General features: G+C 38.6%; 2 protein-coding genes across 2 annotated transcripts in view; one reads left to right on the forward strand and one right to left on the reverse strand.

Moving 5' to 3' along the window:
- Positions 1 to 10762, forward strand: part of RYR3 (ryanodine receptor 3) — a 273106-nt gene extending 262344 nt beyond the window's left edge. The window contains exons 96-103 of the mRNA XM_053382025.1: positions 862 to 922; positions 2826 to 2972; positions 4750 to 4884; positions 6371 to 6527; positions 7200 to 7264; positions 7469 to 7569; positions 8768 to 8819; positions 9814 to 10762. Coding sequence (XP_053238000.1) covers positions 862 to 922; positions 2826 to 2972; positions 4750 to 4884; positions 6371 to 6527; positions 7200 to 7264; positions 7469 to 7569; positions 8768 to 8819; positions 9814 to 9909 — 814 coding nt within the window. The 3' untranslated portion in view covers positions 9910 to 10762. The remainder of the gene's footprint in view (positions 1 to 861; positions 923 to 2825; positions 2973 to 4749; positions 4885 to 6370; positions 6528 to 7199; positions 7265 to 7468; positions 7570 to 8767; positions 8820 to 9813) is intronic.
- AVEN (apoptosis and caspase activation inhibitor) overlaps positions 9986 to 12694 on the reverse strand; it is a 113151-nt gene continuing 110442 nt past the window's right edge. Inside the window, exon 6 of the mRNA XM_053382012.1 lies at positions 9986 to 11292. Within this exon, the coding sequence (XP_053237987.1) occupies positions 11174 to 11292 (119 nt within the window). The 3' untranslated portion in view covers positions 9986 to 11173. The remainder of the gene's footprint in view (positions 11293 to 12694) is intronic.

Here is a 12694-nt window from a genome sequence, read left to right on the forward strand (position 1 = left end):
GTACGGTGGGATCTTTAAACTAAAGCCATAGTAGATTAGAGGCAAAGCAAATTCAGGAGTCCCTTTCAAAAGCTACTTTATTTATTTATAAAGTTTGGCCAGGCTGGTGATGGAGGTAGATAAAGCAAATCAGCGTGACGAACATTGTTGGAACTGTTTAATTCCTATTTTAAAAGGGTACAACAACAAAATCAAGAGATTTTTTATCAGCTAAAGAAATATTGACACCCTGATCAGATGTGGATGGGTGTACCTTCTTTGGAGGTCTTTAACCAGACGCTTGACAACCATATGTTAACAGTGCTCTGATGGTGTTTCCTGCTTGGCAGGGGGTTGGACTCGATGGCCCTTGTGGTCTCTTCCAACTCTATGATTCTATGACATGAAATTGTGGTAGTGCAGAATGGCTTGTGTCGATACGCCATCCAGTTTTTTAGCAAGACAGCCTGCCAATAGCAATTCTGTTATTTAAAACTATATTTTTATTTAAAACTGCTTGAGGAAATTGTGTGCTGAACCAACATCATATTTAGCTACACTGATTTGTTTTCTGTGTATAAACGCTGACTTACCTTTCAGTGTTGTGGGCTGGCTCAGCACAACAGCCTCACTGTTTCATGACACTGCAGTAGATCAGTAGTGCTGCACCCTATTTTAAATACTTAAAAGTAGGTGATAAAGTTGGATCATGTTTGGAGCTGTAAAGAAAATTATCCCCAATACACCTCCATAAATTCCCTAGAATATTTCAGCGCATATCGCTGCTGAAAAACCCCCTAAAACAATCAATGTGAGAGAAATGTATATGTTGATAAAATAATGATTATACCACTGATTAATTTAATATTATTTCTCTATTAGGTTAAGTTCTATTGATGCCAAATACCATATCTGGAAGCTTGGTGTTGTTTTCACTGATAATGTAAGTATACTGTATGAATGTGGAAAAATTCTTCTGCTTCATTATTCTCATTGTTGGTTTACACAGGGATGGATTAGATAGGGAACAAACCTTGTGTCCTTTCTTGCCATTTGAATTAGAGACAGTGATGAGGCATCCAAATGGACGTATCAGGTGCAGATGATGGATTAGACAGATGGTGGAGAGGTCTGGGATAGAATGGTTCAGCTGGTTATCATCAGCATATAGGAAGCCTTTGTATAAATCATGCAAAGGGAGAGAATAGTGATAGAAAAGGAGGCCTCAATAGAGGCTGAGGAGGAGCTTCATCCAGCAGCAGTCGTGAAGCAGCAATCAGAGTTAGAAGGGCAGTCAGCCAGGAACAGACACGGAAGCTTGCATTGAAGGAACTAAGGAGGAAAAGATGCTCAATTGTATCAAAACGAAATGGAAACCTTCAAGGACTAAAAGGACAAAGTGGAGACTTTGGATTTGGCAGTGAGAACATTATCTCCAACGTTTCGGAAGTCGGAACGGTCTTCTGGAATGGATTACGTTTGAAAACCGAGGTACCACTGTATTACTACTGACAGCGGTATTTATTGGAGCAATATTAAGTCATGACATGTTTAAAGGCAACGTTACTAATGAACAATCTGTTTCAGATTTTTTGCAAATTTGTTTCATGTAATTTTTCTGTTGAGCAGATACATTCTTTTTAAAGAATGTCTTGTCTGGTACATTTTCTTGACTTTTTTTTTTACTTTGGAATCATTTGGTTATGTTAAGCAGCCCTATATTAACTTTAAAATTATTCACTCCCTGTTTACTTTAAACCAAGAACTTCTGCCATTTTGTTTTCATGGTTTGCTTGTTCTCATCCTGAGGTGTCAGTTAGTTTGTCACCATTCAAGGAAGCAGCAACTGAAACATGTGAGATCTGAGGATCTCATAAGAATTTACTTAAAGGTAAAGGTACCCCTGCCCGTACGGGCCAGTCTTGACAGACTCTAGGGTTGTGCACCCATCTCACTCAAGAGGCCGAGGGCCAGCGCTGTCCGGAGACACTTCCGGGTCACGTGGCCAGCGTGACAAAGCTGCATCTGGCGAGCCAGCGCAGCACACGGAACGCCGTTTACCTTCCCGCCAGTAAGCGGTCCCTATTTATCTACTTGCACCCGGGGGTGCTTTCGAACTGCTAGGTTGGCAGGCGCTGGGACCGAGCAACGGGAGCGCACCCCGCCGCGGGGATTCGAACCGCCGACCTTTCGATCGGCAAGCCCTAGGCACTGAGGCTTTTACCCACAGCGCCACCCGCGTCCCTTGCGCCACCCGCGTCCCTTAAGAATTTACTTACTATGGAGCTGATTAATAATGGTGGCTTTGCAGAAGGAATGTAATAAAGATAAAGTATTGGGTTGGATCAAGATTGGGTTAGAGCCATGTCCTTCAGCATGCAAAATGACATTTTCTGATTTCTTAGATCCCTACATGAGAAAACTGAACTAAAATTCAGAGGTGTGCTTCTGCATGTGCAAGGTGTTGCACACAATCTCTTGAACCATGTTTTCTGTTAGCTTTTTCTCAGCAGTTCATACAAAAGTGCCACTGGTAGAATGTATTCTGCTACTGCATCTCTTGACCCAACCTAGTTAGGATACTAAAAATCAAATTATCGATGTAGCGCTCAGGCCTCCTAGAACTGCGAGCCACAAGCAGCTTAAAATAATTGACCCAGGGAGAATCAGGATTCTTCTTCAGACAAGCTTTCAGCCCCTGTGTTGTATCTTTGTGTGTTGCTCTTGTATAGAACTGACTGCCATGGTAGAAAAGCATTTTATAAATAATTTTAATGATAATAATAAAGCACAATACTTGAAAAATGAGAGTAGCAGCAGTTGCTGACATTTAACGTTTTCTTTAGTCTTTCTTGTACTTAGCTTGGTACACAACCATGTCAATTCTTGGTCATTACAACAACTTCTTCTTTGCTGCCCACTTGCTTGATATTGCTATGGGTTTTAAGACTCTGCGTACCATCCTGTCTTCTGTAACCCACAATGGCAAACAGGTGAGTTACTGGCAACATCATTTCTTTTAAAATGAGTTATTCTCCTGCTGGGGTGGGAAACCTCTGGCCCACTAGACGATGCTGAACTGCAACTTCCACCCTCCTTGTCACTAGCCCTGTTGGCTAAGCCAATGGAAACTTAATTCAGCAACGTCTGGAGGGCCAAAGGATCCCCATCCCTCCTCTACTGAGAAATAATACTAATGCTGGAATACAATTAGTATATGGAACAACTGAAAACATTAGTATTGTCTTCAAATACATCATTAAAAACAGAGTTGCTGCGAATAATGTAGAAGTGCACAACGGTCAAGTTTGAGGAATGTTATACATAATTACATAATTAACAACCTCATGGGATGCATCTCCGAGTGTATTGTACCATTCAGACTGCAGATGAGACAAACCAATCAACAATTTGAATGATTCCCTCTATTTTTAAAAAACTCCCTGTAAAAAGAAAAAATCTAGAAGGCCGGAGAGAATGTTATGGCTTAGCCAACTCTTACATGCTGGAGTGGCTGGGGAAACCCAGCTAGATGGGTGGGGTATAAATAATAATAATAATAATAATAATAATATGCTGCCTTTGAATATGCTTGAAGCGTTCTTCCCCCATCCCAGGGGAACATTCAGATATTTACATTCTACAGTCCAACGACAGATTCATCATGCATGGCTACATGTCATATGTTTTATATCTTAATTTCAGAATGGTGGTATGGTATGTTAGGTTGAACAATTTTCTTTTTCATAATTGTGTGAGAGAGATTATGTATGATTGCATGCACACACAAAATATAAAAACAGATGTCAATAGTTTAATGCTGTTTCCAGGGGAACAGGCAGTTTTCTCTGTACAATATGTGAACCTTATCTGCTTTTTAAAACAAGCACTATTCCACATTCCTTTCACTTGCTTTAGTGTCTTCCATTCTAACATTTATCCAGATCCACTTCCAGTCGTGTTTTCAAAAGGTGAATCCTCATGATTCCCTTCTAGTTGGAGATGCACATTCAAATAGGCATCCTATTGAAAGGAACGCAGTGCAGATAGACAGCCTTGTCTGGGCACTGGGAGTGCTAACTAACTGCCTGTGTTCAAGGCAAATTTCTGGGCTTTTATGTGAATTTGATAGGAATGTTTGGAAAACATTGGGGGGGCAAACAGTGGGGTGCTCAAGCATCTCTTTCTATGGTTACCGTCATGAAAAACAATGCCTGATGGGGTGATTCAGTCCACAAAAACAGGTACACAACTTCACAACACACGGAGCAATTTGAACCACATATAAAAACTGGCCGAGGAATGGCTGTAGCAATACTACAGTCTGTACCCTCAGACCTTGTTTGTCTCAATATATTTTCATGAAATACAGCATTCATAATACTCTAGTCACCTTTTTAGGGCATCATGGGCCAAATTCAACAAAGTGGCCCCATTAGCAGAAGCCTGTGCAAGGACTTCTGCTGGCCCCATTAGCAGAAGCCTGTGCAAGGACTTCTGCTAGCACAACTATCTCCTCCCTCTCCCCCCACCTCAGCGGTTCTGGGGCTTCAGGGGAATCTGCAGAACAACACACAGAAAAGGGAGGTTGTTTCATCTAGGAAACAGAAATTATTGTGTTGACACAACAATTGTTTTTGTGTGACAATGATCCTCTCCATTTTTTTTAATTCTTTATTGTCTAGGAATTTTAGTTCATATGTATATTAGTGAGTGAGATTTTAATCCCTAATTGCTATTTTTCCTCATGTGATACTTTATTTTGGATAGCTTGTTTTGACTGTTGGACTCTTGGCTGTAGTGGTATACCTTTACACGGTTGTGGCATTCAACTTCTTCCGCAAATTTTATAACAAGAGCGAAGATGAAGATGAGCCAGACATGAAGTGTGATGACATGATGACGGTAAGTACCAGGACATCACGGTAATTATTTTAACTCAGAAATGTTACTGCGTGGGTAAAAGTACTATATGGATGTTTTTACACACACATTAAAAAACACATCCAAGTGAATATTATATCTTTTTATCTATTAGATTTATGTACCACTCTTCATCACAAGATCTTAGGGTGGCTTACAAGCTAAAAATGCAAGGCACAAATAGTTAAAACAAAAACAACAAATCAAGCCCCCCCCCTTCTCACAAACATATTTAAAAGGCTGTAGAATGTTAATCAGCCAATCAGGCATTTTAAATCATGTATACAGGCATTTTAATAATAAAAACCATGGCCCTATAGTGCCCAATTTAAAGTGAATAGAGATTAGTATTCAGAACCTAAAGAGAAATCAATATACTTGAAAGTTTCATTTGGATGTTTCTTGATATTATACCAAAATGTGTGTAAGGCTCAAATAATTTTCAAGGCCACTTTACTATTGTTGTTTAAAATTAAACACAGCTGTATTGCTATATTATACACAATTTTTGCAACATTTCTAACTTGGTGTCTTCTTTGAGACTTCTGGAGTCCGTCTTTCAGAGGTTGGACCGTCCCTATAGAAGAGTCAGTTTACAAACTCATAGGAGGAGGAATGAAGGATTTCAAATGTTCTTCACTGTCCACCAGAGAACATAAGAACTGATTTGGGGGGCATTATCTACTAGGAAGTTTTCCTTAGCAAGACCAATTGAAATGAATGAATGCTGTGCGAAAGCATGGTAGTGGATTTTGTCCTTTGCAAAAATATTACGTTTTAGATTTCATCAGATTAATTCCATTCCAAATATTTGGGAAATCTCCAGCCAACCAGGCCTCCCCATTTGGCCTGTGTGGTCATTTTGGGCAACCCATGTCTCTCTCCTCCCCCCCAATACCTTACACCATTTATGACACCAGGTGTGGGGCTGAGAACCAGGTGATTGTTGGGCATTTGGGAAGCACCTGAAAAATAACTTTGCCAGCCCTGTACTCAGTGCTACCTAAATCCCAAGCATAGAGTAGGCAAAGCAGAGGACCTAATGATTAAATTTTTCATTTGTTTGGGAACCACTGTGATGGGGACTTTGGCAGCTGTAGATCACCTGAAGTCATTATGTCAGATGATTAACTGGTGAGTGTCAAAGCTGACCCATGAGTGAGTTGGGAAGGTAAGGATCTGGCTCACTGGGCTGAAAAGCTTCCCCACTTGATATAGAACAGGCTTCCTCAACCTCGGCTCTCTAGATGTATCTGGCCTACAACTCCCATGATCCCTAGCTAGCAGGACCAGTGGTCAGGGATGCTGGGAATTGTAGTCTCAGAACATCTGGAGGGCCGAGGATCAGGAAGCCTGCTATAGAAAATGATATAAAATGTAATAGCTGTTTAAAAATTGTACTTTTTACTCTTATAATTCAAAGCAGTTGGATTCTCTGTCGTGAAATGTAACAAATTCTTTTTTCCAGTGTTACCTCTTCCACATGTATGTGGGTGTAAGAGCAGGTGGAGGCATTGGAGATGAAATTGAAGACCCTGCAGGAGACCCTTATGAGATGTATCGAATTGTTTTTGATATCACGTTTTTCTTCTTTGTCATTGTCATCCTACTGGCCATCATTCAAGGTACGTTGACTGTGACGTGCTATTGGCATGCTATATATATTCAATATATGTAGAGAGTAAGTTAGGGATGCGGGTGGTGCTGTGGTTTAAACCACAGAGCCTAGGACTTGCCGATCAGAAGGTTGGCAGTTCGAATCCCCGCGTCAGGGTGAGCTCCCGTTGCTCGATCCCTGCTCCTGCCAACCTAGCAGTTCGAAAGCACGTCAAAGTGCAAGTAGATAAAGAGGTACCACTCCGGCGGGAAGGTAAACAGCGTTTTCGTGCACTGCTCTGGTTCGCCAGAAGCGGCTTAGTCATGCTGGCCACATGATCCGGAAGCTGTACGCCGGCTCCCTCGGTCAATAAAGCGAGATGAGCGCCACAACCCCAGAGTCATCCGCAACTGGACCTAATGGTCGGGGTCCCTTTACCTTTACTTAAAGAGTAAGTTTAGAAAAGGAAAGTGTCCAAACCTGTTTCCAGTGTGTAAGCAAAGAAATGCAAAATGTATTGACAGACACACTGGGCATTTATTCCTTTACAGTCCTTTAAGAAAGACAATTAGTTAACTGAAAAGAAAGACATGTATTTTAAACACCTCCGCTAAAATATTAAAGGGTATAAATGCTGCAAATGTTCTTTTTTATAAAAATGTGAGCTACTATACACTACTTCCATTGCATTCAATAATAGGTCTGATTATTGATGCCTTTGGTGAATTAAGAGACCAGCAAGAGCAGGTGAAAGAAGATATGGAGGTATTGATAAATGATTTTATTTATTCATTTCTCTATTTCATAAAATGTATACAACCATTTGATCGTTTAAAAAAAAGAAACCCTCAAAGTGATGAAGTAAACGAGCATATTTTTGTAAATTTTATTTCAGTAAGATATTATACCCAATTACTGATAGGAATCTAGGCTAATTCATCATGGCTTAACCTTCTGTTTTATTTCTAGACCAAATGTTTTATTTGTGGAATTGGTAATGACTATTTTGACACAACCCCCCATGGATTTGAAATGCATACTTTACAAGAGCACAACTTGGCCAACTACCTGTGAGTATATGCACATTCTTTCTTTGTTAAATACAAACCTCTAATGAACTTTTAGCACTAGCCTTACTGTGTAACCCATTGCATGTCTACTCTGAAGCCTTTTTGAATTCAATGGTGCTTCCTCCCACTGAAGCGCGTACAAGATTCTAAGTGTGTGCATATATGATTGCAACCTTAATCTCTGAAACTCATTCAGTCTCCTCAGCACGGTGGTTACTGATCCAAGACTCAGGAAATTATTCATGTGCAGGTGAAAACTATGTGAACAGCTAGAGCTTTTTGTTTACATTTTCTCCATGGTAAATCTTGCGGCTAAAGCCCCTTTAGAGATTGGGATCTGTCAAAGCCTTGCTTTGTAAAGTACCATGGACATAATTCTGCATCATCATAATCATTAGTAAGAAGTTGAATATGAAGTAATGAATAGCCAAGGCTTATCCTATCTGTATTTGATCTTATTCTTAAAAAATTATAAGCTGCTTTGAATGATTAGTCATAACCAGAAATAAAATATTGCAGAAAGTAGCAAGATCAACTTCTTTAGGAGTGGAAGCTTCTTCAATGAGAATACATCAAAGGATGTTTTGATTGGTTTTCTAATTCAAGGCCTGTTGCCCACCCCCCTTGGATTTCCAAATATAATTTATTGGCATATGTGCATAAAATTGGATATGGTATTTTCAGTAATTCAAAAGACAGAATACCTGCGAAAAGAAAAGTAGCACTCTAAAGAGCCAGTTTTCAGAAAGGAGAACACACGGTGAGGCAACAGCCAGAATCTCCATGTATAAGTTCATACTAATCTGTATCCATGTTCTGGTTATTTAGACTGTGAAAGAGAAATACAGCCCCTGAGGGTGAAACAAATTTGTTTTTTGTGGGGTTTTTTTAAAAAGAGAAACATCCAACAAATGTTTCATTTTCTACCCACAATTTCCCCCCTCCTTTTGTGTCTGTTTCTGGGTACATTTGTCAACATTTTTTGGATTGTGAACTGGCAGGCACACATTTATATTTACCTATATACAATATTCAGCATAATTTATGCACTTTTACAAAGAACAGAAAAAAAATATATTAAATATTGTTGCTATTGCTTTCCCCCTAAATAGAAATCATTGTTATTGTTGTTTTTGAGAAACAGAAGCATTACACTACAGTTTAAAACACAATATGTAGTTTGATATTCTCGTTCCAGGTTCTTCCTGATGTATCTCATTAATAAGGATGAAACTGAGCACACTGGACAGGTAAGCATTATATTCATAGGAGCCAACTCCTAGCGACTGAGCTCCCCCCCCCCCATTAAAATATTTAAGGGGGCTGGGCCATTCAAATGGTGCGGGTGTGCACCATCATGTGATTGATTATGCTGGGCGGGGCTTGCTCCCCTCCACCCAATATTTTGTTCAAGCTGGTGCCCTTGATTACACCATTCATTACTATCCCTAATAGTGAACTTGAGCTATGTCTATTACTAAAGCAGAAAATCAGGCTGTCCTGATATCTATGCGGTTGGAGGACTTCCTAGATATGCAGAAAAATATCTGCTTGTAAATTTAAAAAGGATGGACCAGTCACTGAACAATAATGATATTAAATAATATCCTGGGAGGGAGATTAGAATTGGGGTTCTGTGGTAGGGACATAGATACTGCTTTTGACTTTCTTTGTCCTGAAATTTTGGTAGGAGACAGCTGGGAAAGGTTTGGCTGGCTGTGGGGGTGTGTGTCCAAACCTCAAGTTTCAAGTATTGAAGGCTTTGGACTTGCTTAAAATCAAACTTGTGGGAGTTCTCAGTTTCAGCTAACTCAATGATTTACAATAATTTTTCATGTTTACATGTTTAAATATGCACACATGCTCTGTTAATACAAATCCTATGAGCAAAATCCCTTGATATTGATTTTGCCCTTACCTCAGAAAAGCTTTTAAAGACTGCTCTGTCAAATGAGCATTTGACACACTTTTCAAACATTTCAAATTTCAACCCATTGCAACCCATACATGAAAGTTACAGGACTTATGCAGCATTCAAGTGAATGTATGTGCTACAAAATAAATGACACTCAACTGGACTAGGCTGACATACACCACTAAATTAAACAGGATTTAACAGATGCTTAATATAACTAACAAAGATGCGAATTAAACTGATGTTGACTTTGGTATATATGTGGTTTCAGTGAGACAGACATTCTCTGCTGTGAATCTTTTGAAAAAAGATCTTTCTCATACTTTCAGGAGTCCTATGTATGGAAAATGTACCAAGAAAGATGCTGGGATTTTTTCCCAGCTGGAGACTGCTTCCGTAAACAGTATGAAGATCAACTTGGATAAAATATCAACCAAGAAACAACTTGCACTCAAACTTACAAGATTTAGACAAAAATCAAAGTCTTACCATTTCATGGTGTAATATAAGTATTATGTATGTTTAATCTTTCGATACAACAAAACTAGTTTAATTTTACAAAGATCCAGCTGGGCTTTTTGCACCTGGCAGAACCAGGCCTTATATTGTCTGGATTTCAGCTTTCTTACTGGAGAAGTACAAAGAAATATAATTAAACTTTCAAATTACAGTATTCTAGTTCACAAGTTATTATTTGTTATTAACCCAACTCCTTAGGTAATAAAAATAGTTTAGTTGAAAGGGCTACAGCATTGTTTGTTACATGCACAACATCTGCAACCTAAGAACTTGAATGTCAGATGACAAGGCCTCAATTACTGGCTCATATTAGGATCCTAACAATATTTCAAGCAGCTTTATTTCCGACTCCCCCATGCCACTAAGATCCAGAAAGAAAGTTTTGAATCCTTCAGTGCTTAAAACTTTCAAATATTTTACTGTCTATAAAATCCTAATTAAAGTGCCTTAAATATTTGCAGACATAGCTATGCAAAAGTTTTTTTTTTAGGTGGCATTTTAGATGGACATTTTTGTTAACTGGTTGTGTTGCTTCCCTGTCTTACTGTATGAAATACTTGAAGGTGAGTCATATATTTGTTCCAATAACAGCGTATTAGATGCAGATGGTAAAAAATATACTGTCTCACGATCTTACACAATTAAATTTTAGGTCAAATAAAAATGCTTTATGGTCAACTAAGTAGTTAAGTTGCTATGTTTTTGCATATTTCCTTTGAATAAAACGTGCCCACTGCAATAAAGAATTTACAAAACCAATCTTAATTTTTGTCACTTTTTTATGAACAAACTAAAGTCACACCACAACTACAACATACAGTTTGCACAGCACTGTTTATTTTGCAGCTTTAAGCGAGAAGTTCTTCTACAGCAGAAGCCGAAATTGTCCTGCTGTTATCTGAATTATTTTAAACCATCTGTGCAACATTTTTAATTTACAAGCATTTCAAGAGAATGTCATTATATTTCTTCAGGCAGTGTAATACAGAGAATTCTCTGCAAGGTGTCCAGCATATTTGACACTAAGAAATAACAAAAGTTGGACATGTAGCATAATTAAAAATCAAGGTGAAGTTGCTACTTAATTAAATACTTGTAAGCAATTATTCTAATACCAGCTACTGTCATGTCAATTTTTCAGTTTACTTGCGTGCCAACCAAAATGTAGCCTTAGGAGATCATGCTGTCTAACCAGTCTTCAAGGTCCTCATCGGAAATATTTTTGGATGTTGTTTCCTGCTGTTGAGATGCTGAGCAAATTTGTTCAGTTCCATCCAGTTCTAAAAGGTCTGAAGAAATAAAAACAGAACAAAATTTCTGGGGATGGCTAGGCAGGCAAATGCTGACAAGCTCCAATAGCAGCAAACCTGAGAGCCAGTTAGGAAGCTGACTCCATCATCCAGCTTCTAAAGGAAGACAGCCTGGCTGATTTAAAAGCCCCCTGCAAGTCAGGATCTTCCAGAAGACAGGAAGAAAGGTAATAGCTGAAAAAGGGGGCTCCATCTAACAATATGCTGTACCTCCCAAATTCCTGGGAAATAATAGGAGACACTAGCCTTGTAAAACATGTATTTGCCAGGGTCTGTATGCACTGGGAAGAAAATTTACCACAAAAGTACTGCTTGAGTTTTAAGGTGACTTTGTTTCCTTACTGCCTTCACAATTATAAAATATTCCTTCTTTATCTCCTCCTCCAAAAGAATAAAATAAAATTGAGGGACTGACCTACGGGTACAGGACTGTTACCTAGATGGAAATGACACAGGAAATAGACTGAGATGTGAATTAAGGTTTTTAAAATAACAGAACTATTTAATATACAAACACACTTAAATCAACTTTCCCATTGGTGTGTGGAGCGTTTCCTAACCAAAGTGCAAACCTTTATTAATTTAAAACTAAAGTGTTAGTTTATTTACATTGTTGTTTCATTCTTACAAACAGGATTTGCATCGATTTGTAAGGCTGGTTATGTTTTGCACGCTTTGTCTTTAAATGTTCCCATAAAGTTTCATTTTTTATGGGAAACAGCCATGACCCTTTGAGAGGTTAAATATGAAAAAATAACATGCATTTTGCCTCTTCTGTCTAAGTGCTGCTGCTTTCTGCTTCACTCTGCCATGGTCACCATCACAAAAGCAAGATATCGAGCAAAAAAGAAAAGCCCACACTTGATGGGTTGAACCATGGTTTGTCTGGTAGTTACTGGGCAAATTAGAGCAGTGAAACTGAATGCCTATGTTTGGAAGGGAGAACACAAATATTCATATCTGAGAAACAATCTAATTGTTTTTACACAGAAAAGCCTTCCTTAACTCACTGTATCAATTCAGTTTACAAATAAATCCTAATACAAGCATATCAGCACTGCAGTTAATCCCTAAAGAGAAAAACAGTATTTACATTTAAGAAAAATATTCAATTTAAATGTTTAAAATCCAAATTTTATTTTAAAACATTCATTTTGTTTATGCTCCATAATATAGCTCTCAGCTCAGAAAAAAAAGACAGACATGTAGAAAGACTACCTTGCTTACCTCTAGGAGGTAACTTCACACAGGCCCACAATCATCTTCTGCCTCAGTGCTTATTATTGCTTTCTAACCTCTCTATTATATTTATACCCCACTTTTCAGTTAATATCAAAACCCAAAGCAGCTTACAATTAAAATGCACACAAAAGCTATAGCT

This window comes from Podarcis raffonei, chromosome 1 (genome assembly GCF_027172205.1).
Source record: "Podarcis raffonei isolate rPodRaf1 chromosome 1, rPodRaf1.pri, whole genome shotgun sequence".
Classification (NCBI taxonomy): Eukaryota; Metazoa; Chordata; class Lepidosauria; order Squamata; family Lacertidae; genus Podarcis; species Podarcis raffonei.